We start from the raw sequence: 27,444 nt of genomic DNA, 5'->3' as shown, positions 1-27,444 counted from the left end.
GTCTTAACAGGAAATGCTTTCTGTGCCTGAGAATGACCTCTGCCTGTTCTGTGTGCAGATTTGTTTGTGTGGAGAGGGAGAGAAAAATCTGGCCACTTTTAATCACAGGAGAGACACCCTGAGTGAGCGATAGAGAGCTGTGACAATCCACTTAGTGCGCTCTGTAATCTGTTTAACCATTTACTGAGTTGTTAAAGGGGTATGCAAACACTCACACACGTAAGAAACACACACACTCGACAGCCTGCGGGTTTTAGCGGTGCACGGGAAAGTCTGCTGTAACAGACTTGTGTGTGTGTCGATGTGTTGGGGACCTTCTGTAGGCACTGAGAGAAGCCAGGCCTGGAGCGTGATGACAGAGACCAGACCAGGCCAGGCCAAATAGAAGATCCCCCAAATCCAATTACCCTGTTCCTCTCCTCTCCTTATTCCCTTTCTCTCCTCTCCCTCCTTCCTTTTCCACTTTTCTCTTTCCCTTCTCATTTCCTCCTCCCTATCCTCTTTTTTTTTTTAGGGCCACTGCAGCTAGTGATGGCAGTCCTGGCTGCTGTTGAAGTGGCTGGCTGCTCAGCGTTATGGATCAGAGGAGGATGCAGGCAGGATTATAAGCAGCAGGTTATGAGCAGCAAACATGACAGGCCAGCTCCGATTTAGGAGGGTTATGTAAATGTGCTTGTCGACAAAATGTGTTTTTCTGCCCACAGTAGTTTGCCTCTCTCTCTCACTCTCTCTGCGTTTCTATGGAAAAGCTGCGTAGCTGGGGAAGCAGAACGTTGGCAGATGCAGGGAGGGTAGGTAAAAGAGAAGATTGTTATGGAGAACGATGTGTAAAAGAGACACACCCTTTAATGTTTAATTTTCTCCAGACTCTACTGCTTATTCATCTGCACCAGGGGCAAGAAAAGGTGTTGACTGAAGTCTTTATGAGAGAGTCTGAGAATGAGAACACATTTTTAGAGAGAAATGTTCTTTTTTGTCGGAAAGAATAAGTGAAGAAGCATAAGGAAGAATGAATGCAAGGTAGACGGACGTGCACAACAGTTTGCAGTTAACAGAGAGCACCTTTCGTCATGCATTGACCTCTGCTGCCCTGAGACAGAAATCCATCTCTGCCGGTCTTGCCTAATGGCATTGATCATTACAAGAATACCTCCAGTAGATGGGGTAAACAATGTTCTAGACATACAGTTAAGTAGCATGACTCAGTCGTGGAAGTAAATATTGCCAGAGAGGAGTATATAATAATCATTCTCAGTGGAGGGTTCAGATCGGCAGTGTTGTCTTTCACACAAATGAGAGTGTGTTTGATTGTGATGACTGAGGGATGGAGGTGCTTCTCAGACAGCTCACATTCAGAGGTAAGTAGCCACAGGAAAGTTGTGATGCTGCGAAGCCTCCCTCTCTCTTCTTCTCCGTCTCCCTCCTTCCCTTCCGCCCATTTAGCCTGCCACTTTTTCAGCAGAAGTTTAGATCTCTGGGCCGATGTTTAATTCATTTGTACTAATGTCTCACTCACTCTTGCTCTCCTTCGCTCTCATGTGCTCTGTCTTGCTCTCTCGCCAGCCAAAGTCCCTGTGGTTCTCTAATAGAGTTATTTCACTCATTCTCTGTGGCACATTAACTCGACCTGCTCCCTTATGCGGTTCAGGTCTAGATGAAGATATCGCAGCAGATGTCATCACAGTGAATTTCTTACTTTATAGCACCTAGCTGCTTTGCAAAGCTAAACATTTTGCCCACAATCATTAATGTCAAAGAGAAATATGTAGAGTGACTGTGATAACATTGCATTAGTTTTGCATAACCAGGCTTATCTGCACACTTTGTCATTGTAGTTTAAGAGCATTCACCAAACCTACTGTCATTGTGGAAGAAGGGAAATGTATCTGTCTGGCTTGATTGTATTTCTTTCAGCAAATAATAATTGTCTGTGGTGGCGCTATGCCAACGATACAACAACGGTACTTTGGGGTGGAATTTATTTTGGTGGAATGTTTACACCGATTTTTCTTTTTTCCTTTTGTCTAGAGTCTCCCTTTTGTGTCTTTTTTTCCTTTTTTTCTCTCCATGTCTTACTGCATGGAAAGTATGTACAGTTGTGTATAAATATCATGGGCACTGCTGTCTAATCAGCACAGTGAAACAATTCACTTCTTTTCCCCTCCACATACACTCTTCGATGCGGACCGACTGAAATCTGTCAGTGCCGAGGCCTACGCGGAAAATGTTTTTAGGGAAAATGGTGGAATATTTCGGCAAATTAAACAGAACAGCAAATCATCTTGTTAAATTTTCAAACAAATATTCATCAGAATGAATGATGCTGTTGGACCTAATGTTATGCCACGCGCATATTTTTGCTGGTATTTTTATGCCACAACGTCGAGTGTGGGCTAGAAAAGTTTTTCTACGGTCTTATGATCGTATCTGTGATGATGTGTTTATGTGTGAATGCAGTTCGTGATGGAGAGGACTGGAAACTGGTTTGATACTGAAGGTGATGGAATACCTGGAAAATAGTGTTTTGATATCTTACTTTAAGAAATGGAGGAATATTTTTCAGCAAAATACCTTTTCATTTGAGAAAACAATCCAAAGGTCTTTAAAACACAAATGAGACTCACCTCTGTTTTCTGTGGAACCTGGTAAAAATGGAAACCTTCTGATATGAGGAGTTTTTCAACAACACACGTCTATGTATCTGACCATACATCAGAGTAAAGTTAGTTGCCCAGATCTGAACATTAGAATAGAATCAGGTCTTCAGAGTAGATTTTTCTCTGAATGGATTCAGTGTGTGAACTACCATCCGTGGCAATCGTGTACCTGCGTGTTAGTCAGTTCTGTGTTTGCTCGTCTGTTTGCATTAGTGTGAGACTTGGGTTAACTTTTCTTTGTACCACTCTTCCTTGAAGTCTGCAGACGTGCACACACACTCCTGACATCTCTCCCTGTAGGCCAGACTGCAGAGCGCTTGGGGCAATGTTGTTTTGTCTTCTGACGGACAGACAGAAAGAAAGAAAAAAGAGCGACTTACCCTGACCAGCGATTATGCCAGTGTGACACCGCAGACATGGAATGGGGGTGGGTGGGTGTGTGGGGGGTGTCTCAGTGCACGAAGAGAAGTGAAAAAGGCACCATAAAAAAACGGTGTGTAGATGATATGAATAACAATGTACGCGGTGTGTCTCCCCGGACCCTGATAACCTGCAGACCAGAGCCTAGTCCCTGTGACAGGCTGGCCTTTGTGGCCACTTTATCCCGCCTGTACACTTGTAAGGTAGAGCCGGGATAATCGCACCTAATCTAATTAAGGCTAAAGAGGGCCATGACTGAGGCTGGCCAGAAGCAGAGTGGGCACACACACAGCAACACACACCAGCAAACACAGCTCAGCAGCAAAATCCTGTTTGCATCAGAAAAATAAGGTTGTCATATTGATTATGCAGATGAGCGGCTAACTGCCTCTCAGCCAGCCGGTTACAGCTGACACAGGCTAAAGAGAGGGATAGACAGAGAGGAAGAAAGGATTAGAACAGGTTTAGCTTGCTGTTTTTCTTTTCTTTCTACTATTTTGCTTGTACCACTTTTAGGGTCAGACCAGCATTGTCCTCCCTGCTGCTTCAGAGAGTTCAAGTTTGTCGGGAGAATTACTGGAGAATGAGAGGCGGTAAATAAAACCAGTTAAAATCAAACACAGTCACAGTAATTATCCTGTTTGAGTAAGGGAACTTTCTTAAATTAAAATCCAATGTGAAATGCACAATTTAAGATTTTGCTCCAAATTACTCTGCAATCAGGATAAGGCACTGGCGTAGAGATAGACGAAAAACAGACATCGGGATAAGAAAAAGAGAAAGATCAAGATGAATCAACATTTTAGTGCTTGTTTAATTTGCGTGTTGGTACAGCGCTATAAATAAACGTCCATCTAGGAGTGTGTGTGTAAATGCATCAGTATATGCGTATACACCGTCTTCAGGTGTGTGTGTGTATTGTGTGTGCAGCCAGCCGGCAGCCAGATTGCTATTTCCCCCTTCTGCCCCTATAGAAAGGGCCGGGTATTCTCTGGATGAGGGTGTGATGTACAATTGAAGGGCAGGATTGAAACTGATTACCTTGTTAACTCCTGGCACCCACTGGCAGCTTGAAATAGACCTGAACGCCAGGGCCTGATTTGCAAATGAATTACCTCTCGCCCGGCCCTCCCTTTCCCTCCCCTCCCCTCCATTCCCCCGTCTTCCTCCCTCTCCCTCTCGTTCCTTTTTCTTTTTTTTTTTTTTTTTGTCCATTCGATGCCAAGATCATCTTTTTATATTGTGCCATGACAGATGCTGTGCCGGGCTGCCATTGTTCCCCATCAGTTTTTCTGGGGCCGAGAGGAGAGCCAAAAGATTTCCACATGTGATTTTAACACAAGCGTCCCCCCTGCCGTATAGCCCGGTGCTTTATTCTTTGTGTACCAGTGCCGCAATCTACAGAGTTTTGGAGCAAGCGGAAATGTTGGGGAGTGTCATTGTCTCCCTCTCAATAACGGAGAGGTATTTCTCTGATTAGGAAAGGTCCTAATTGGGAGGTATGAAAAGGACCGCCGGCTATTGAAGAAACCATGGGGAAATTGATTGCTCTCCGTGTCTCCCTTTTGCTTTTTCCCCTCTCAGCCTTTGTCACACTCTCCCTCTATGTTCTGTGGTTAAAAAGAAAGGCAATTTTCTTTAAAACTTGGCCCCGGCATTCAATTCCCATCAGCACAGAGTCGGTTGTATAGGCTGAGAAGATGGTGATATGGACAGTCTATAGGGAAACACACTATGATGTATTGTATGTTTAACAGTGGATCTGTGTGTCTTTGCCCAGTTTTTTCTACCTGCTGCATGTAAAAGAAATGTAAACATGTGCAAAGTCGATGTCTAAGGAAAGTACTAGCTGTGTATTTTTTATAGTTAAATGTAATACTATGCACTTTGCAAAAACCTTGAAGTATTTTGCAAAAACCTTGAAGTACAACGTCTGGCGCATTCAGGCCAGAGGTATAAATTTACAGGACAGCTATAATCTGTAACATTAGTGCTGTGATGCTTCTCCAGTTATCACCCTGTTCTCATGCAGCAGTTGGTCTATATTCAGTTCTTTGTTAAATGCTTTTTATAGTCAACATAGTTTTGGCAGGCATTTTCAATCTGTATCAAATAATGGCATACAAACAAAAAACAAACCCCCCCAAAAAAAGTAGCAAAATCGAAGACATTTTGCCCAATGATCCCTCCTCAGTATAAGCCTTTATCACTGTCCAGGTGCCACATTAGAACAGGTGTATGTGTGTGTCTGTGCTTATCACAAGAAGCAAAAAAAGACCAGCCATAAATCAACTGCATCCTTTCTTATCCCTCTCTTTTTTTGACTTTTTTATTGACTGCACTTAACCCTCCTTTAGAGAAACATAAAGTGCTGAATTTGTTTTAATGAGCTGCTTTTCTGCACCATTTTGGGATTATGCTAACATTGAACCCCCTTCATTGAAAGTGGGGGGGGCAGTGTTGTGTAGCTGTGCGTGTGTTTCAGTGTGTGCGTGTGTGTGTTGGTGTACACATGCTGAATTACATAAAACGCATAGACACATAAGTCTGTGTTTTGTTCCCTCTTGTGTATTCTGCATGGAAGAGTGACAGCCCCTGACTTACCCCTGCATTGTCCCTTCCTGTGAGTGTGCCCCCCCACACCCCCCAAACGCTCCTCTTAGCTATATAAAACCCTGAGAGGTAGCTCTGATAGTACACACACAAGAATACAATTTCAATTTCAATTGGCAGCCCTGTTAAAAAGGAGCTATGGAGATGGCAATCAGGCCTAGGGGAAAGCTGAGCTCTGTGTATTATTGTGCTTGTGTGTGTGTTTTCGTGTGTACGTGCCCGTCCCTTGACTGCTTAATATCAAGCTTTTGCCTTCTATTAGTTAAACAGGCAGATGTCACTGATGTGAGCTGTGTATTACTGCATTGTGTGGCTGATTCGTGTGTGTGTGTGTGTGTGTGCGCGCGTGTCTATGCTTGCGCTGTGTCCCCATCACATTGACTCTTTAATAAATGTGCCTGCCATTCTATCAGCAGTCAAACAACATATGAATGCTCAATGACACGCTTGACAAGGCATGCAACTGTGGCAAATCGGGCACACACACACACACACACACACACACACACACACACACACACACACACACACACACACTCACTCCTCACTCTTATGAATGATGTCTCTTTCACAGCATTACAGTGTCCCATCATCCCTTTGCTGCTCTCCTCCTCACTATCTCTGACTGATATCAGGTTGAGTGCTGAGAGGCTGCTGAAGGCCAAAATGTTCAGGCTGCAGCTAAAGTACACCCAGAAAAAGGGATGTAAGTGAGAAAAACATTAAATGATTGTAATGCAACTTGAGTTAAAGTGTTTCTTTGTCAGAATTTTTAATGAACACATTACCACTATGCCCTGCAGCAAAATACACGTCTTCTACAGGTGAAAACCCACATTTCTCATAAAAGGGAGTTAAGTGGTTATGTTCACAAACAGGGGCCAGATTAACGATAATGTAGAATGCAGATTATCCTCTGGAAGGATTCCTGATACACCAATATTATTTAATCTGCAGTGAATTATTACTTCAGCTTTAATACAGCCTCCACTCTGTGTCTCTTTAAGTTTCCATTCTGTGGTCTTGGACCAGACTTCAGTACTACTGGTTACATGTCATGGATAACAGCATCACTGAAATGAAAATAATCCTTCCAGTACATCAGCAAAGTTGTATGTTAAAGTTGATACAGGATTTTTTATTTTTATTACGTTCTGTGTACTGGTTCCAAATATCTGGTATCAGTCTCCTGGATTACTAATGATCTGCTTGGGTATCACTGCTGAAAAAACAGTGTTTCCTGATGCTACGTGGTAAACCTGGCCAGCAGCGGTCAGTGAAAGGGTTAACGCTTCCACACACAGGACAGCCGGTCTGAGAGGTAATGCATGGCTGATGAGTGCTGGGCTAATGGGCAGCTCTGTTAGCTGGAAATCAAATGACTGCCTCTGCATTTTAAGTCCCTCTGTCGCCTCCATTGACTGACTAAAGATATTCATCTCTGCCGTTTCAAGGGGTGGGGGGAGGAGTTGGTGGGGTTCAAGTAAAGAGAGAAGAGAGAAAGAAAAGAGAGCGGGTGAGGGAAAGAAGGGAGGGCATCTTAGAAGAACCTGAAGACCTAACGTAATTATTAGAAACTTGACCACAAATGACAACTCATCTGGTGCTGGCGCTGTAATTAATTGTCTGCTAGCAGGGGCGCGGGGGTTCGGGAGGGCGGGAGAGGGAGAGGGAGTTAAAAAAAAAAAACGAGAGAAAGGCATGCAGGCGAGCTGGGCGATGTGGAGAGGGCAAAATGACAGGTGAGCAGAGACACTGGGAAGGGGATGTGGTAAGATGAGGCAACAGTTTAAAGATCCTCGTTAGAGCGCAAGAGACAAGAAAGGCTTTGGACAAAGACAGAGAACATGAGTGAAAGGGATAAAAAGAATTTGTGGGTGAGACGATGATGGAAAATGTATGCAATTGGAGTGGATGAAAGAAGCAAAGGCAAGACGGGGGTAAAAAGCAGCTCGAATGAGAGCGTAGAAATGTGCAGACAGCGTGATGGATCCAGTGATCATGTTAAATTGGTCAGTATTGACCTTGCCAGAACTCAGTTTAACACTCACACTTGTTTGTCCAGTTTTACTTAATTGAGCTCAGATAACTAATTACCTTTTCCTGGAACAACAGCACATTAGTCTCAGCCTCTCTGTGGATTTCTCTTACCTGCTGTTTTTTGCCAAGCTCTCTGTCTCGTAGGCTTATTTTAAATGTTAACCTGTTTTGATTGTTCATCCTTATTTTGACAGATTAATTTTTAGCAACAATAAGGGTCTGGCTTTTTGTGGTTGATCTCACAACTCAGATTGGTGATCGGAAGGAAGTCGACTCAGCCACAAAGGCATAATTCTTTGGTTTTTGAACTACATGAACTTTTTTTTAAATAACTATCATTTTTTCATATCAACAACATTGACATCGTAGGGCATTTCTTACAAAAGTTGTGAACTCCCCCACCCCCCCACCCCATCCAGGTGGAATCCCCACAAACACATCCACATAAACACTCACATATGAAACGGGCAAACAGAACACCAAAAGAAGAAAACAAATATACACAAGTACAAAAAACAGATCAAAAAAATAAAAGACTCAAACCAATCTGTGTTGTTCATTATGGTCATAACACCAACATTCTGGACCTCTGGCGAACTACTTTAACTTTTGAAGTCTGTAAGTTACGTTTGGCTGGTCACCATGTTGGTTCTTGTGGCGCCAGAGGAGATCATATCATGAATAAAAGGGTGAAGTCTGAGAGGCACGAGAGGAGATGGTGAAACAAGCTAACAATAATAGCTAGCTAGCAAGCTAATAATAATGGATAGGATTTCGATAGTGCTTTTCTTGACACCCCAAGCACTTTACATTATTGACCCATTATTCATTCAAAACATAGACTAACCACAATCTGAAATTAGGAATATTAAACACCAACGAGTCATTTTAGATACTTGCTAAATGTTAACATTTAATAACAATAAAGTCAACTTTGTACACCCTAAAATACAACCCTGAATTAATGCTAATTCCATTCAGTACCAATGGATTTCATGGAACATTTGTGTGACCACATCCTTTGACACGCTTGTCAGCATAACCATAACTGCACTAAAGCTGTTTGATTACAAATAAAGTTTTATTTAATGGACAGATACTTGAAGAGTCTGACAAGGCCTGCAAGCAACAAGACATGTCAATCAAAGCCCAGTGCAGTCAATAGAGAGCTGAAGCCCCGCCTCTTCTGGTTGTGCCCCATGGGACCTCATTTTGGAAAAAAAATTGTATTACAATCACTGGTAATAAACAAGTAATGTATTGATCCAGTTTGAATTTTGTGTCATTTACACATATGTTTGTCAGGTTAAAAGCTAGATTTAAAAGTGTAGAAAGTCAATTTGTTGTGAACCTGTTGAACTTCACACTGCAAAAATCCTTCGACAGATTACACACATTGTAGCTGCTTTTCCATTGGACATCTGCGCACAGCTTAACCGTTATTTACTAAATGCTGAAAAAACAGAAGTGCATAAAGTTGGTTTTTCCATTAAATTACTAATGCGATGATTTGTTTATTATGGCAAGATGACATGAGAAGTCATGCCATAAATATGTAAATATCATGTTGATTTACAGATATATTCATTATTATTATATATTACCCCTCTATCCCGTCCTAAATTTAAAAAAAAAAATGATTCAGTTTCCTGGTGTGTCCACACATACTGCACCATGTTTCTTTTAAAACTCTTCTTCTTCGCTTGTTGTAACGTCTGTCAACATCCCTTTTTTTTCTTGTATTCATGTGACTCTAGTTACAGAAAAAGGTCTTTCCATTGCAGTTTTGTGTGATATACCATTTGCGCTACACCTGAAAAACCACCTCTTGCCAGTGCAAAAACTTTTAATCGAAAAACGTGAGTTTTAACGAAATTGTCTTTTTTTCATTAGGTACATTTTTATGCGCAAGTTGTATTTGCACAATTTGAGGATTAATGGAAAAGTGACTAGTGACATCATCATAACTGTCTCTCTTTACAGCCTGTTCAGAATTGTTGAAGATGTCTTTGCCACTTCAACATGTAGTGATTTTCACATCTTTCAATTCTTTTTCACCTTTCTCTTGAAGAATGACTTGAAATATTCCCATTTAAGGACTGTTTTGGTGTTGGTAACATGTTTCATGTGTGACAAGAGATGCAGTAGATTAGGGATCACCAACCCTGGTCCTCGAGATGTACTATCCTGCATCTTTTACACGTTTCCCTCTTCCAGCGCACCTGACGGTCGTTATCAGGCTTCTGCAGAGCTTGATGATAGGCTTATCATTTGAATCAGGTGTGTTGGAAGAGGGATACATCTAAAACATGCAGGACAGCAGATCTCGAGGACCAGGGTTGGTGACCCCTGCAGTAGAGGATACAAACGGCAGCTTTCTTGAAAGTATTTATCTCTCACCATTGGCTGTTCATATTTTTTCATATAACACACTAGAGGGGGTGGGACTTTGTTTCTCTATTAGCCACAGAATTGTATTAAATGAGGAATAATTTACAAAATGACCATCAGTATTCTTATTGAAATGATTCAAATGTAGCAAATGAGATAAAACTGGAATGGACTCTTGGAAATAAAGTATTGTCTGATTATTTCTCGAATTCATGACAGTTTCAGTTTTTCATGGATACCAATTGGAGACATGGTCTTGGCAGCTGTCACTAATATGTCACTTTTAAGATATTTCTGAATGCACGGTTGTTGACCCTTGCTTCAGACCGAAACAGCTCAGCAACTATAATGATTAACGCATGAACACCAGCTGGTTAAGATCTGCTTTATTCTGTGACGTTGCATAATATCAGTGTGTTTCTGCTTTCCCTTCTGTCTTCACTTCATCTCCCTTTCCTCCCTCTCTCTCCCCCCGCTGAGTGCCAGGGCTATAATGTGCTCCTATGGTTGTTGTAAGCAGGCCACAGTGTCTCTGAGGCCTTGTGCTACACCACCATTACTATCTGGCCTGCCTCCACTACAAATTGGATGAACAGGCACTGACACATTTTCAATATTATTACATTAAACCAAGTGGATTTTGATTGATAACCTAATATTGGCCTAATGCAAAACATCAATCATGGCAAGTATATTAATTATTTAATATTGTGGCGTAATTCAGAAATCGATGCTGCCTCTGTGTTGAAGGCACCGAGAACGGAGGGTGGGAGAGAGGGAAGAGAGAGATAAGGAGAAAAGGAAAGCTCAGTCCCCGAAGACCTCAGCAGATTATATGATGTTTTGAAAAGAGAGATGAGGATGTAAAACGCTGTGTGTGTATGTGCATGTCGGCCGAGTGTGTCTAATGGATAGAGCGATCCCATCGGCCCTGGTGTGGACAGCGCTGGACAGCCTGCCCTTGATGAAGTTAGGACATTGAATGAGCGAGAGATTAAATACAACTAAAGGTGGGATTGCAAACATTAAGGCGAAAAAAAAAGATGAGGTTATAAAAAAGGAGGGGGAGAGAAAAGCAAAGGGAAATGAGTGGAGGAGGAGGGCTCGAGCGCTGCGTCTCCCCTGTGTTAGATTGTTTCTCACTAATTGCGCTTCATTAGCGGATTACACACACTGTCACCACGGTAACAAATGTCTTGCTGTCTGGTTGCCGGGCGCCCGTCATGTATAATGAATGTGGCGGGGTGTTTGTCAGAATGTAATGTAATTACAGCTAGATGAAGTTTGCCTTAAGTGGTTGACTTGTCTGCATGTGGCTCACTGACAGAGCACACAATAAACAAACAAACGTCCTCTCTTTGTGACTTTGTCTTCATTTCTATTTATACGGTTCTTACTTTTGTAAATATTTCTGTTTAGCATATTCGTCGTTCCTTTTTGCCATTATTTAAAAATGATGATGGGATGGGAATGACTTAGGTTTGTGGTCACACTGATTCAGGGACTTCCTCGGACAGATAGATGGATGGCTGGATGGACGGAGTGATAGATAGATAGATGGATGGATAGATGGATGGATGGGGGGGGGGTTGCGATGGATTAGACAGTATGTAATTTTAGAGATGGTGTAGATTTACACTGTGATGCTGCTGGCTGCATTAGCAACTGAAGCCTGTCGATAAGCCTTCCTCTCTCTCAGCACATACACAGACAAACACACACACCGGATTGCCACGGCCAGGGTGGAGTTGTCAGTAATGGGGGCCAGAGTTGGACGGGGAGGGGTGCTGGGATCGGGGATGGGGCCTGTTTGTGTTCTCTTGATCTTTAGATTTCCACTGCTGCAAATTTGAAATGTGCCAAAATTGCATCTATTATTTACTGCCAATTTGCTCTTTTTAAAACCGACTTCCCCCCCCTCCTTCTCTTCCTCCACTCGTCATTCTGCCATTCCTACCCTGATAATCATACACACATTTTTTATTAATTCACAGATAATAAGCTCCCAGTTCTTTCTCTGTAGTTTAAAATTATTATTATGACTGCCAGCAGTGTGGCAACAATATTCGTTAACCTCTGTCTGGTGTACACGCAAACACACACCAGTACCCATCACTTCTGTCTGAAATGTTCATATTAACAGTAATTCTTAATTATCTGTTTTCTTATTTTATTATTAACTTCATTTTGATATGATCAGGGTCATTTTCTCTCACAAACACTTCCACCATACTCACTGCATAACTAAATAAAAAAAACATTAAGATGATTATAACAATTGTTGACTGTATTCCAGCTTGAGGTAATGTCCCTTAGGGTGTTAACATATTCAGAAATTTGTTCAGAAATACTCATAAAGTACTTTTAAATGTTTGCCATGTATGTGTTTCTCTGCAGATTTGTGTGTGCCTGCAAAAAAAGCTCTTTTTATTAAATGACGTTTTGTGTCAGTGCTTTATTTACAGTGAGGGAAATGTGTTGTTGTGTTGCAGGGACGCCGGGAACATCAAAGCCAGATTAGAACATCTGGTAAGTTCTATTCAACACCCCCTCCTCCTCTATTCTCCATATTCACTCACACACACATACACACACACGCACATTTTGATATCTGCATTCCTAATGAAACCTCCGGAATTGGAGCTGAATACCTGCAGCTAACAGGCAGGGAGAGAAAGACAGAGAAAACAGAGAATACAGGGATAGAGGGAGGGTTGTATCCCCCCCCCCCCCCCCCAGGGCCACTTCCACCTTTTATACCGGTGTTTCATTTATCCCCAAATCTTCCCAATGATGCATATTTGCTTTATTCTCTCTTATTGCTTTCATTTAGGTGTAAATTTTACTAGGTTTAAAAAGTTTGCATGCTTCTTTGTGCTCACATGTATGAAAAGAACCTTTTTTTTTTACCTTTAAGTCATATCTGAAAGGTAAAGTACAGGTATTAGTCTCCCTTTTCCCTCTGTCCACCAGCATGGGGCCTTTCCTCCCTCCTCTCCCATCCACGAATCGAGGGCCCGCTGGAAACGGTCTCCCGGGACGGCCTGATATTTTAATAGCTGACGTTTCCAGGGTTTTTCTTGCCGCTCGCTTTAATACGGGGTCAGAGTGCCGTGCAACAAAGTGAAAAGGTTCTCTCTCCTCTTTTTGGGTGGGAAGGAACCATGGTTTGATGTGCCCCATATTCCAGGGGATGAATTATAGACAGGGGTCAGCGAGGGTCCCAGCTCTCTGTGGATGTCACATGCCCTCCATCCCTCGCCTCCCTGCATACTAAACTGCACCCTACGCAAATGACCCTGAATATGCCACACAACCGCCTGACCCTGAAACTCAAACAGTCGCTCTCCACTTCCGTCAGGAGCAGATCAGATAAAGTTGACCTCAGATTTCATCGTCACTGAGAACTGTTCCTTAATGTTTTCCTCAGAGTTCCTGAGAGTTTTTATACCGTATTCTGAAGTGGGAATGTTCTCAGAGTTAGGCAGTCATAGCAGCACTTTGCTCACAGTGCAGCATTAAATTGTTAATAATTGCACTTCCTTGCTAGAATGCAGTTAAAGCATTATATTATGTTAGGCTATATGTTTTAACATACTTTATTATGATAGAGGTGCACTTGTGGGTACAGCTGTCTCCTGCTTTTTACTATTTTGGGTGTAGAGATGTGGATGGGAGGGTGCGCGAATGTGATTGATGTAGTACTCTATAAAAGGTGGTGTGAATTATTCAACAGAGGATTACATGCATAAACAGCATTAATCAATATGTGTATTGACAGTTACATCTGCACAAACATTAGGTTGGCTGTGTTAAGTTGAGCCTTTCTCTTAGAGCCATTTGGAGGAATGTGAACTAATTTACATTAGACAGAAGTGATCCCGGGCCTCTATACATAACAGGCAAATAGGATACTGTATGCACTGCATTTACATAAGAGAAGTCACAAACGAGTGCACCATTTGTTCATGTTCTCACACTTGTTACAAAGTTACTTGGCTAAAGTCACCTTGAATTATAGATCTTTGGATCATATTACCATTTTAAAGAAATCCACTCAAGGTATATAGTGTTTATACATACAGATATATGCACAATGGGATTGGCGCTGTATATATAAGTGTATTTGTTTTAATGTTGGGTATCTTGGCAGGGGTTAACACAGCAAGTTTGCATATGCATGTTATGTTTTGTATGGTTTTTGCACTAAGTGGACCTATAGGGACAGATTAGAACTGTTTGTATTTGTGTTTGATTCTTAGTTACTGCTGCGTCTTTATACTCATCAGGATAGCTCAGGAGTTAAATATTACACATTTGCTCACACAAGGAGACATGCACAAACAGACATTAGTATGTCTACTGATGCATTTTTTTTTCCTTTTTTTCATATATACTGTATGTCTTGTGGAATTTGAATGCCTGAATACTGAGTGTTTGAATTTATGGGTGTGTTTATGCTTATGGGGAGATTGCACCCCAGTCGTCAGCTGCCTGGGGAGTGCAAGACTGTGATTACGATTCGGGACAGAGAACTGTAAATAATAGAGCTCGTCTCCCTCTGAGGTAGAGTTGCAAGGCTGTTCGAAATGTTCCTTCCATCTATAGCTCACACATATATCGCTGTGGATTTCTAAACAGGCATTTATGACTGTCTGTTGACGTACTGCTCTTAAGATTAGTACATCAACAATATTGACACTTCTCAGTGTCGCCTTCCACCAAGCTACCTTATAACATTTTTTCTATTAAGCAGTACTTTTTTATGCCTTTTAATAGTAACTACTTTCTGCTTATTTTAAATTATTAATGTGTAATTGTTTACGCATAACAAAAATAAGAATTGTAAATTATTCACAGTGCTGTGACAATCAAGCCTCTGTTCAAATAATTCAAGTGCTTGATTTTCCATGATGAATACTCACATTACCTCCTGCTGTTAAGTTAACCATATGAGTGAATGACTGGTGCAGTAATTAGGTGGGCAGATAAGATTTATGTGGTATGAGGTTTGTTTTATTGTTCGTGTTTGTTTTTGTTTTCACGCTTCAGCAGATTGACTGAACACGATCAGTAGCAACGCAGAAAAGAAGACTGAAGTTAATTGCTCCCAGCGCTCTGCGTTAGTTCTGTTTTTATACACTCAGGCACATGTACAAGCGCACACACACACATTCACAAGCACCTAAGTTCGAGGCTGACGATTCCTTGCTCTGGGAGAAATGGAGCGGTAGTGAAAGAACTGGCCTACAGCAGCTAATCAGTCCAGATGCGCAACTTCTTAGAGCGAAGTAGAAGAAAGCCAGCAGCTCAATCAATACATGAAGAATCGGCCTCTTCAGGATTACTGGCTCAATCAGCAGCTGTAGCCATCGTTGTATCGTACACACAGCCCAGGGACGGATGGAAGCCGAGAGGGGAAGAAGAAGGCGAGGGGAGAGAGGGGGAGACGTCATTAGTCTGCGGAGAAGAAGTTGACTAAGACGTGATTGTAGAGGGCAGGAAGGCCTGGTTTCCAGCTCACTGCAGGGTTAGAGGTTCAGCTGAGGTCGTGACTCCAACAAAGCTGGATTCACGAACTAGTACAGTTAAAAATGTTAATTATGCAGTGATTCATTGGATGCTTTGAGTAAAAGAAGTAATAATCTTCTTTGCAGAAAGAATTCTAAAGGTTTTTTTTTGTTTGTTTCTAAGTTGCAGGTTGCATGTGATCATCAGGGTCTGACTTTTAACTTCTGACTTTTTTCTGAAGTTTTTCTGCTTTTTGTACATTTGCTAAATCTCTAATGTGTCCTGATGGAAGGATTTCTGGGTTGCCCCTTAGTTTTCTGCATATTTTCATACTTGTCACACCAAGTTCTCCCAGTCAGATGATGCTTGCTCTTTATAAATCACCTTCATCACCCTCCCTGTTAATGCTATGAACTAATTTGGCATTAAATCTGTCAATAATTTGGTCCATTGGTTCCCAAATGGCCTGTATAATCTACCTCAGGCAGTGTAAGCATCGCTAGAATAGGTGAGTAATTTAATTTGACTAATGCATACTGGTAATATCGTTGTCCTTTGGATGGTAGAATAATTTACTGGCTGAATAAAGGAAGCTGAGGACACATTACCCAGTACACCAAAGCAGGGGAAGCTGTCTTGAAGTTACTCTATTGAGTCAAAAAGAATTTTCACCAATATATTTATGCAAATGTACTGTTCATTAAAAGGAGGGTCAGTCCATGGCAAACTCGACCAGAATTCAGAACTTTTTCCAGTTCATGTAAAAACTTCTTTCAAGTTCACAGGACCTTGCACCTTATAAAAATCATAAACTTAAATACTTTTTTTTAGATATGAATTCTTGAGGGTTTGCCCTTTCATCGCTAGTGTTTGTATTCTAAGAGTTATCCATTTCTTATTTTTCATCGACGCATATTCAAGAAACCCAGAGGATAATTTGTAATGCGTATTCTTTTAAATAAGTGTTGCAGGTTTTTTTTGTTTTTTTTTTTGTTTATATCTCCACAAACAAATTAGATTCTCTGTAGCTTTAATAGAGATTTATCATTACCAAATATGTTTCTGTCTTCAATTTTCCTCACAGCATTACTTTTTAGGGTATTCTGACTATATATTTTCCAAGTGAGTTGTTATGGAATAATCCAGGAAATATTTATATTTTCCAAAGTGGTAGGACAGTGTGGTCTTCTCTCATGATGCGTCACCGTGCTGCCGTACACATGGCTCACTTCAGGGAATGGCTGATGTCGTGCGAGTGTCCCTTGGTGAGTTGAAGAGTTTACAAAGGCAAATAGTCTGGTTGGCCTACTGACAGATAGAAACCAGCAGCTGTGGGCAGAGCGGCACATTCACATACGAGGAATGCAACAAACATCGGTCCAGAGCAGTCCCGATGTAAAATAATAGAAGTTCAACAGAGTTCAAAGCTCAAAATTCTATATAATTGATTCTGTTCTTTATCCTCCTTCTGTTCGTGTTGTCTGACTTAAATTGTCTCATTAAACACTTTCTCCTTATCTTCCTCTATATCCTTTTTTTTTTTTTTTTTTTTTTTTTTTTTGGTCTCTGTCTGTCTTTCTTCTTCCCAATATTATGGTATGGGATAAAGAGGTTAAAACAGCTCAGAGAGAAAGAGATTGTGGACAGATAAAGGAGGGGAAGATGGAAGGGGGTGTTGATAATCTGCAAACAGATTTCCATGCTTATTACACTAATGATTTCATGATATTTGATGTAGCAGCGGGGGGTGGGAGGATGCGGAAACACGGGCAGAGAGGAGGTGTGGGGGGGGGGTCTCTTTCTCCCTCTCATCTCGACGGCGCGGCTAAATGATGGAGTAATTTGAGTGACCTCTGACTTCGGGCAGGCCCAGACATAATTGCATGTCATTCTGGTATGGAAGGAGGGGAAGAGGAGGGAGACGCTTCACAAAAGTATCCCCCGTCTTTCACTACTTTGTTTCACCCCCCCCCAACGTATCCCCCATCACTGTCTCAAGCTCCATCTTGTAGGCAGTCGCACTGTCGCTCCTCAAGTGTTTCCCAAAAAAAAACCCAAAATAAATAAATAAATAAATAAATAAGACACCCCCCCCCCCCCCCCCAAACAAAAGAAAGATTGCATTAATTTTCAAATGATGATATTACATTAAGCACAGAGATCTCATATATCAATACATGAGAACTACTCCCTTACTGTATGTGCTTCATCTTAATGGCATCGCTGGATGTCAAGGGCATGGAGGAAATTAAATCGGAAAGTGCAGATAGACCAAAGAAGATATTATCTCTGGATGATTGCAGTTTTGATAGGTATTCCAGTGAATTTCATTTTCTCCGGATGGGGAGAAGATGAGTTAGCCTGCACATTTGCTCATTTTTCTTCTACATGATTTATGTGAGTTGAGTATAAAACTCACCCCACCCCACCCCCCCATCCCCACATCCTCCCCCTTTATCGGGAACACATACATGCATGCGCGTCCACACACACACACGACGTAGTAAATGAATGCTTTAGAGCGGGATCTTTGCCGGGGCAGTTTACGTGGGTGTATGTGTACTGTTTGTATGGCTGTATGCGGGGAAAGTCGCAGTGCGTGGCGCTTTGTGCGTTTGTATGGACGTGCATGTTTTAGTGTGTGTGTATGTGTGTGTTTGTGTTGGTGTTTGTGTGTGAATATGGGTGCCTTAGATAGCAGCAGAGCCATCAGCGGGAATGATTCCAGGGAGACGGGGGAGTGTCATTACTCAGACTTGTTTACATTCTAAATACGTAATGAAATCTTGTTGGTAATAATGACGGGAATAAAAGTTTGGGAAATTGTAAAAGTGGTGAAGTTTGAGAAATGAGCCCCGGCCTGTGAAATAGCATTTGGGGGCAGGAAACGACATTATTATGCAGTGCTCCTGCCTGCCTGAGACATGAAGATGAACTGCTGGCGGGCCATAAAATGCTGTTAGCCCTAGCCTGAAGTATGGCACATTGTAAAAGAGCCCTGATCCCATATTGCCATTATATATAAAAGTATAGCCATACACAACATTATTTTTCATATAAGATGAGCTCCGGTACAGTGGCTCAGGCCCCCCAAATACATACACTGATAGGCGGATTTTTTTTCCCCTCCTTATAAAATATATAAATAAACATATTGCCATGGAACCCATCTCTGCCCTGATCTTATAGACCTCGATATTAAAAACAGAAATATTGCATTTTCTAGGGGCTCTGTTTTCCCCTGTCCTCTTTTGGGTATGGGATATATCTGTGTGTTTGTTTGGGAGTTGGGAGGGTGGGGAAGAGGAGATGCAGAGCAAGGCTGAGTGAAATGCAACAAATGAAGGAAAATGGAAACAGATGAAGACTTTAAAAACATAATGAGATGAATATTGGGCATATCATCTCCACCATAAAGAGAGTTAGTTGAGGTGGGAGCTGAGAGTTCATATATTGAAACTGTTTATTGACAGTAAATAATGGTTACACCGGGGCAATTAAGATTAATGTTACGGTCGATGATGGGATTCATGTGCCAGTTTTGGACGTTTTTGGGAATATTTCAGATGAATTTGCGCAAACCTTGTTTTCAATCAGTCATTTTTTACTTTATTAGTAGAGGGAAAAGCTTGAAAAAAAGGTCCCATACCCCGTTGAATCCAGGGTGTTTGAAGCATTTTAACAGCGTCTTAACCTGTCACTATGTTTTTTTTTCTTTAATTGTCATCGTCCTCTTATTGTGGATATTTAGTTTTACTTTGTTTCCATCATTCATTTTTGATTATTTATGATTGTATCTATAAATAAATCTATTCTATCACAATTAAAGCTGGCACACAGCTTACCTTGTTTTCCTTTATATATTGACATTATGATAAACAATTACAGCAATTATATTTTACATAGTGTCACATGTTGTAAGTCATCGTGTGTCACTTCTTGGAGTTACCTGGTAGATGATTACCTGTTTTAAGATTTTTACACCTCAAGTTATGGTCAGGAATACCAGCAGTAGTCGCTTTTCCATTGACCCTCAAATTGCGTGAATATAATTTGCGCATAAAAATTTATGTAATGGAAAAATGACAATTTCGCCAAACCTCAAAGTTTTTGCGCTGACAAGAGGTGGTTTTTTGGGCGTCGCCCAATTGGTATATCATGCAGAACTGCAAAGGGAAGACCTTTTTCTGCAACTAGAGTCGCGTGAATTTAAAAAAAAAAAAGGATGTTGACGGGTGTTACAAGCGAAGAAGAGTTTTAAAAGAAACATGGCGCGGTATGTGTGGACACACCAGGAAACCGAATCATGTTTTAATTTAGTACAGGATAGAGGGGTAATATATAATAATAATGGATATATCTGTAAATCAACACAATATTTACATTCGTCGCCATGTTTATGTAATGACTTCTCGTGTCATTTCATGATAATAAATAAACAAATCATCACATTTGTGATTTAATGGAAAAAACGACATTACACACTTCTATGTTTTTTCAACATTTAGTAAATATCGCTAAAGTTTTGTGCATATGTCCAATGGAAAAGTGATTAGTGTCTGTTTTTCTTTGACCAATCTCCCCATTTACAGCTTTTTAATTTTCCCTTGGATTCCTCTGTTTTTGTTCATTTCTTACCTGAGCCAGATTGACAGGCCGTGACTATGTTCAGTGACTGGTCATATTAAAATAAAGTGATTGACAGATTATCTTTATTACTTGAAAGTTGAATTACAGAGATTTTAAAGCTGAAAAATTTGTCTATGTACACTGATCTGTGCTGCTACTTGACCCTGCCCTTGCACCTTATAAATGTCAGTTTCTGTCTTCTCTTTTTTTTGCAGTTATAAATTGACTCTTGTTGCGTATGTTTTGATAGACAGGATAAATCACTTCACAAACCAGCAGTCAAGTCTGACCACCATGCCCTCTCCTCTCCCGCTCTGTTTCTGCTCTATCAGGCCTTTTATTTGTCCGTTGACCTATTGTACTTTGCTCGATCCAGTCAGCTTTAAGCCCAGTAATGTTAACAGCCCACCCCCCCACCACCACCACCACAAATCCAACACATATCCATAGCTGCTTCCTGCGTGTAGTACCACATTAGAGTAGCATTGTTTTTACCAAGCTGAGTGATGGTGGTTTGTGTTTGTAATGGGACGTGTTTATGTTTGACTAATGGATAGTCGCTGAGCAGCAGAGTGTGTCTTAGTTTGTCTGTCGTTGTTGGCTTGAACAGGAGGCTTGCTGAGGGGCTGAACGGACTTCCTCTTTTGTTTTGGTTGAGAATTTGCCTGTGAATCAAGAGTCAGTATTTAAAGTTGGTCTTTTTGTGACAGTTCTTAGAGAAGGACAGGTTATACCTTAAATGTAGCAGCTCCCAAGCTCATTGCACAGCACCAGACTCCACTTTTAGCTTATGAATAAATATGTTTGTGGGTGAATTACGGTAAAACATTTTATAGCAGTCATTCTCAGGTTTAACACGGTCTGCTGTAAATTCACAAACCTCCGCATTTCTTCTTCTCCTCACATCTTTCCCTGCTTCTTTCACCTTTCCTCTGGTCGTCTTCCTGTTTTCTCGTATTTTTACTTCCTTTCTTACCTTCTCTCCTCCTCTCACTTTGCTGTATCATGGGAGCTCCAAAAGAAATCAAGAGCAGCTTTCGGTCTGTCTTGTCTTTTGTCCCCCTCTGTCTGTTTTTCCCCTTTCGTCACTGTGTGATCATCTGAATCCCTTATAAGGAAAGCGCTGCTCATTTCCAGCCTGCGCTCCCAAACTACTCCCCCTAAGCACATATACACACACACACACAGACACACACACACAGGCCTTTTAGTGTTGTGTGTTTGTTTGTGTGCGTCGGAAAGGCACGTCTCTAATTGAGGGGCGAAGCCACTTCAGATGCAGCGGGTGCCTTTCTCCCAGTGGGGGGAACACAGATCTGCCTCTGGGGAGCACAATTAACGCCTTTTTATTGTTTACTAATGAATTACACACAGCGAAAACAGGCATGTGTGTGTGAATTAGAGACAAAAACGGTGGGTTTGTCTGGAAGTGAATTATTTTTCGTGTGTGTGAACTTGTGTTGTGCTTCTGTGTGTCTTTATTTGCTTAGTTGCGAGCTGACTTCTGAGTACCTTTTACAATACTTGTGATGATAATTAGGTAGTAATTAGCCTGTTCAGCCTTCATTTACTACTGGAGGGATCAGGAGCCCATACTCCTGATCTCTGTTTTTTCTTGTTTTCTGTATTTTCTGCATTTATTTAAAAGAAATCCTACTCTGAATCACACAGGTCAAAAAAGCACTGTGATAGCAAAACCAAATATTTCTGTGCTGTTAAAGGTTATCACATAGTTTCTTTGACGTCACGGCTGTTTTGTTCAAAAGAAGCAGCTACTATGAAAGTTTTAGTTCTGAAGTTTTCTGTCTTTTGTGAGTCAGTGTTGTATTACAGTGATGATTTGGCAGGATTTTGTGTTTGTGTTGTTTGAGGATACATAGACTTACACATGCCTCAAGGCCAATGTAAACAAATGCTAATGTAATTACTGAGGGGGCGTCGTAATAAACTGTAACTAAGATGATTGCACAGCACACACAATTATCTGGTTAGTTAAGCTGTGATGTGTTATTGCTTTCGAAGACTGGTTGTACTATGACACTCTGCTTGACTGCAGGCTAAGCTCAGGACTTTTAATTGTTGTACATAATATCTGCTTTTGCAGTTAGTATGTTCCTTTTCGGGCAAAGTTGCCAAAAAGCTGGAAAAATAGACTGAATTGTGCCCTAATCACTTCCTCAAGAAGGGAACAAGAAGTGTGTGTGAGTGCGTGCGTGTGTGTGTGTGTGTGTGTGTGTGTGTGTGTGTGTGTGGGAGAAGGCCTCAAGTGTTCATGTTCTTCTTTAGCATAATAGCAATTGGTAATTTCAGCTGTCGAGCAGTTCCAGTCAGTGTGAGCGTGATCCACTGTGTCACCTGCTACAGGGGATTCACACACACACACACACACACATTAATTTTGCACTGAGTGTGTGTCAGTCAGTGTAGTGTCTTGATATGCGTTCCATCTAGGATACAGCACCCTGACATCGCTACATTAAAGGGGGTCATTATATTTCCCCAGCTGCCACCGAAAAGTGACGTTTTTACAAAGTGACAAGTTTACAGTTTGATAAATCAGGTTTTTTGCTGTGGGTGGGGTGGGGAGCCGGGAGACGAAATGGTGGGAGGAAGAGCTGGGTTGTCTGCGTTGGAGGAGGGAGGAAGCGCTGCCTGTCAGCGACGCCCCGGCCCTGTCGTCTAAATGATGCTCCCAGGCAGCAGATTCAGATCCCATCCCCATTAGCATTTAATTTCTCTCTAATCCTGCATAGTCTCCGCCGCTGCATTGTAACGAGGGCCGCCGTGCCACGGCAGCGCCGAAAAACCTCCGAGAGCAATCTGTAGCAGGCTCGCTTTTTATAGCGTCGCGCCCTGTCGTAGCCATCATTCTTCGTTGACAATTAAGACCCTCAAATCTAATAGCAGTGATATTGGAATTACAGCAAGACCCTTTTGAGGGCATGTCAGGAAAAAAGGCTGCACCTCCCAATACAGCTGTCAAAGCACAAGGCCCTCCCCCTGTTCATGCCCGCTAAGCGTTTCTGATGCACACACACACGCACACACATGATGCGAAGGGGAATATGTTGAGTCTTTGGCTGTGATCTTTGTAAAATGTGCTCTCTGTGCCCTCTTATCCAACTCTCTAAAGACTTGTTACAGCAGCTTTTGTTTTCTCTCTTCTCCCCTCACTTCTCTCTCTCTCTCTCTTTGTCTCTAAATTTCTCTTCATCTCTTCCTCATTGATTCTCCCTGGTGTGTCAGAGATGTTGTTGCTTTCTGTTTTTTACTAGCAGGGTTTTTTTTTTCACAGACTAGACTAGTAGCTCCATGAAGTTGTCCCTCGATGCTCCGTGAGGACAGTTTAAGGGAAATTTCACTTCAGTGGTTGCGCTTAAAGATGATCATGTGTGGAATATATTTTCGCCTCAGGGACAGTGTAGTTTGAACTAGATTATATAGACAGATTCTTTTATACCAGAGGCTTTCTGTCCTGTCATCAGCTGCGCTTTGTGATGTCTTAGACAGCAGAGTGGCATAGTAAACAGAGAGGAGGCCTTTGCCCTCATCTGCTCGAGGCTCCATTCTGACATTGCACCACAGTTAAAAGAAAGTCTCTGTAGGAGGCATTGACATGATCACACTATTATTGTCTAATGTTCTGTTTTTTGTTTTTTTTTGGTTTTTTTTGTTTTTTTCTGTAGACTCCAGCAGAACAGGCCAAGGTCCGAATGCATATGGTTCTGCAGGCTGCAGGTAAGTGGAAGACCACTGTTTTCCCCCAATATTTATATTTTTGCCTTACAGTGCAGTTTGGGACTGTTTTCATTATTTGCGTCCAAAAAAACAGTCATTTTTAACAGTCAGTTTTCCACTAGTCCAGACGATAAATTGTATTTGCATTGTCACTTCAGTACGAACATTTACAGTAAACATAAACATCATTATTATTAATATTAACATTAACAACAAACAGCCAAAATCTGTCTGAAATGTAATCAAAAGGAAAAAAAAGCACCATGCTTTCATCCTCATAATGCGAACATTTGACCTATCGGATCCAGCTTCTCTTGGTGGTGTCAAGTTGGTGGTGATTATGAAGTCTTTTTGTGTATTTATCACAAATCATCACAATATCACACATTGCAGAATTTACTCATATTCAGAGTATACTCAGAAGTGAGGTCATACTCAGACCTCACTTCTGCTCAGAACGTTTTGTATGAGAATGTTACTGTTGAGTAGACTAGATTCAGCTCGCAGCCTAACTGTGCCACTGAAAAACAGATTTTTCTTTGCAGGATGGAAATATTAAGATGGGATGATGGAGTATTTGTGAGAGTATAAGTTTAGATATGTGTTTCATAGGCTTATGATTTGATTGACTCTTAAATATGCAGAATCTGTTTTTGTCCAGGATGGATTTCATTCTCGTTTTACCCCCTCACCGACTCCCAGCACCCCTCCCTGCACATATCAACCACAGACAAATAAGTACACACACTTCTGCTGCTCTCCACTTTGAGCACCCCTGGTCCCATATTCACTGCAGCTTAATTTCAAACACTCCTTCCAGTTCATAAGTCACAGATGTCACCATGCACAGAGTGTATATATTCCAGTGTGTATTCGAGGAGTTGAGTTGTGAGCAGGATGTGACAGCAGTGATTGACTGTGGAGAAAGATGTCTTCATGTTTACACTTATGTGCGCACGCACACACACACACACACACACACACACACACACACACATATATGGCCTGGCGCGTTAGAACAGGGTTCTAATTTCACCACAGGAAATATATGAAAGAACCATCTATAAGGCATCTATATATCATCTATAAAGGCGCAGCAGCCACACACCTCACTTAAGACTTTAGAATTAGTCTTACTCTCAGTCACTGAAGCCTCCTGCTCTGATTTTACTTGACTTGAGCTTTCTGATTCATGTGTCACTTATGTATTTGTTCTCTATATTCACTCTGCATCCTACATGTTTGCAGTGGGGTCAGTGCTTTGTATGTACATCAGACACCCCATACTGCTCAGGCTAATGTGCTGCTAATGGTGAGGCATCATAAAAATGAGCATGTGGCTTTGAGTGCAGCAGGCCAGACGGGTGCAGACACAAGCCCAGGGCCAGACTCAGGACGAGACAGAGAGGGTTTTAATGCACTGGACACGTCTCTGGTTTTCCTCCATCTCCTGGAGGATTCAATAAGAGCAGGTTTATGGCTCAGTCACCAGAGATGGTCACCAGCAAACCTGAACCAGGATGACTATGACTAAAAGTACCAATGAAAAAAAAAATATTATGAACTTAAATAAGAAAAAAATGACAAAGTACAAACTAAAACGAAGCATTACTTCAGGTAAAGTCAGATTTTCATTTTCCCCTAAATTGTAATGATTCGGGGTGTGCAAAATAAAATGGCTTTGCATTTACTAGCATCTGTAAATCAAAGCATTACATATTATAACTAAAATCAACTAATAAAAATTAAACCAAAACTACTCAATTTCTAAAAAACAAAAAAAAGTAAAACTTACATATTTGTAAAGCTAACTTCACTAAATCACAATAAGAAAACAAAGTTGTCAAATAGAAATAAAGCCTACTGAAAATGTCCAACTGAAAGCTACTACATTTAGTGCTTACACTTACATATGATTTTATTTGATACTTAGTCTCTTGCTGCTTTTTCTCTTTTACATCCCTCACTCATTTCAATCTTATTATTAATCATACATTTGTATAATTAGTTCATAAGAAACTTATTGTTACTGTTCATTGACCCTCCGGCTACAAAATTGTGTGCAGTTAATTTGCCTTTTGATATATTTATTTTGTTTTTCGTTCCTCTCTTGCTCCATCCATCCTCTCACGGTCTTTCTATCTTACTGCCTTTGTTCCTGCGTTGTTAGTGGATGGAGGAATATAGGGATGGAGGGCTAGAAGGAAGCAGCAGATGTTGGGAGGTTGTGTGAATGTTAATGTCCTGACGTAGCCGTGGAGCTTAAGCCACCTCCTCCTCCTCCTCCTTCCCTCCATTCCTCTCTGAGCGCCCGCCAGGCTTTCTCTCTCGGGGTCTCCTGACATCCTTAAAGCCCGCGGCTCTCCTCTCCTCTCCTCTTCTCTGCTCTTTTCCAGCTCTTTCTCTCCCATCCCCTCCCTCGCTCCCTCCTTTTGTCCGTCTATGGACTCTCTCTAGTCAGTAGAGAGCAGATCATCCCATGGCTAAAGCGGCTCAGGCCTTTGTGTTGGGGGGCTCTGTGGACCTGTAATGAGCCCCCTCGGCTGGCCCGCTGGCCTGCTTAACGCTCACTGGGGGCTTTGTGTGTATGTGTGTGTGTGTGTGTGTGTGTGTGTATGTGTGTGTGGATGAGGAGGTGAGAGGAGGAGGGCAGCACTGGCCCCCAATGAAAGGGCTGGATGGATGTGTTTATGGGTCACTTCCTGCTTGGCCTACATATCAAACACACACGCGCACACATGCACACTACACTACACTACACACCATATCCCTAAGACAAACTTCATTATTAATTTAATTAATCTTAGAATAATTTTCACTAATTCGATAATCCCTTACAGGGACTGATTGATATGGTTTGTGTTCAGCTAATAATCAAGGGGAGGCAATAACGGATACTTGGACCCAAACCAATCATGCAACTGCTGTACAAACAACTTTCTAAACTTTTTAGAAATGACTTTTTATTTAACATTTATAGGGAGGCTTTGCTTGATATCGAAGGTCTGTAAATAAGTAATGTCCAATTAAATTAATGTAAATTCTCTCTCAGCATTTAACCCATGAGAGAAAACATTTCTCCTTAATTCGTATTAACAGATGAATGGGAAGACCTATTAATACTGATGTCATCACCTCTACAATAAATGCTAAAGCTGTCGATAGAAAGAGCAACTTGTACTTTTGCATCTCAAGTACATACTCTGTATCTATGTATTATTTTATATTCATTCTGTAGCTTCATACAGTCTTTTGTTTCGTGCGGGGTGTGTTGTCTGTAAGAACAGCTCTTGCATGGCTTATGAATGAGCAACTTCAGCAGGATTTGCCTCTGATTCACAAAACACAAACAAACAAAAAAAGTTTTGCTTTACTCTTGTGTATCTGCTCTTTTTCACCTTTGTCTTCTTCACCATCTCCTTTTTTTATTTGACATCAGTATGTT

At 41.4% G+C, this 27,444-nt stretch overlaps 2 protein-coding genes across 2 annotated transcripts in view; one reads left to right on the top strand and one right to left on the bottom strand.

The window, feature by feature from the left end:
* The window catches only part of shox2 (shox homeobox 2), a 43,445-nt gene extending 40,235 nt beyond the window's left edge, over nt 1-3,210 (bottom strand). Inside the window, exon 1 of the mRNA XM_030152319.1 lies at nt 3,038-3,210. Coding sequence (XP_030008179.1) covers nt 3,038-3,075 — 38 coding nt within the window. The 5' untranslated portion in view covers nt 3,076-3,210. The remainder of the gene's footprint in view (nt 1-3,037) is intronic.
* Nucleotides 1-27,444, top strand: part of rsrc1 (arginine/serine-rich coiled-coil 1) — a 111,787-nt gene that overhangs the window by 29,752 nt on the left and 54,591 nt on the right. The window contains exons 5-6 of the mRNA XM_030152322.1: nt 12,614-12,650; nt 23,948-23,999. Of these exons, the coding sequence (XP_030008182.1) occupies nt 12,614-12,650; nt 23,948-23,999 (89 nt within the window). The remainder of the gene's footprint in view (nt 1-12,613; nt 12,651-23,947; nt 24,000-27,444) is intronic.

The sequence above is a fragment of the Sphaeramia orbicularis genome, chromosome 13, assembly GCF_902148855.1.
Source record: "Sphaeramia orbicularis chromosome 13, fSphaOr1.1, whole genome shotgun sequence".
In the NCBI taxonomy this organism is placed as follows: Eukaryota; Metazoa; Chordata; class Actinopteri; order Kurtiformes; family Apogonidae; genus Sphaeramia; species Sphaeramia orbicularis.
This window is presented reverse-complemented; position numbering and strand designations above follow the sequence as displayed.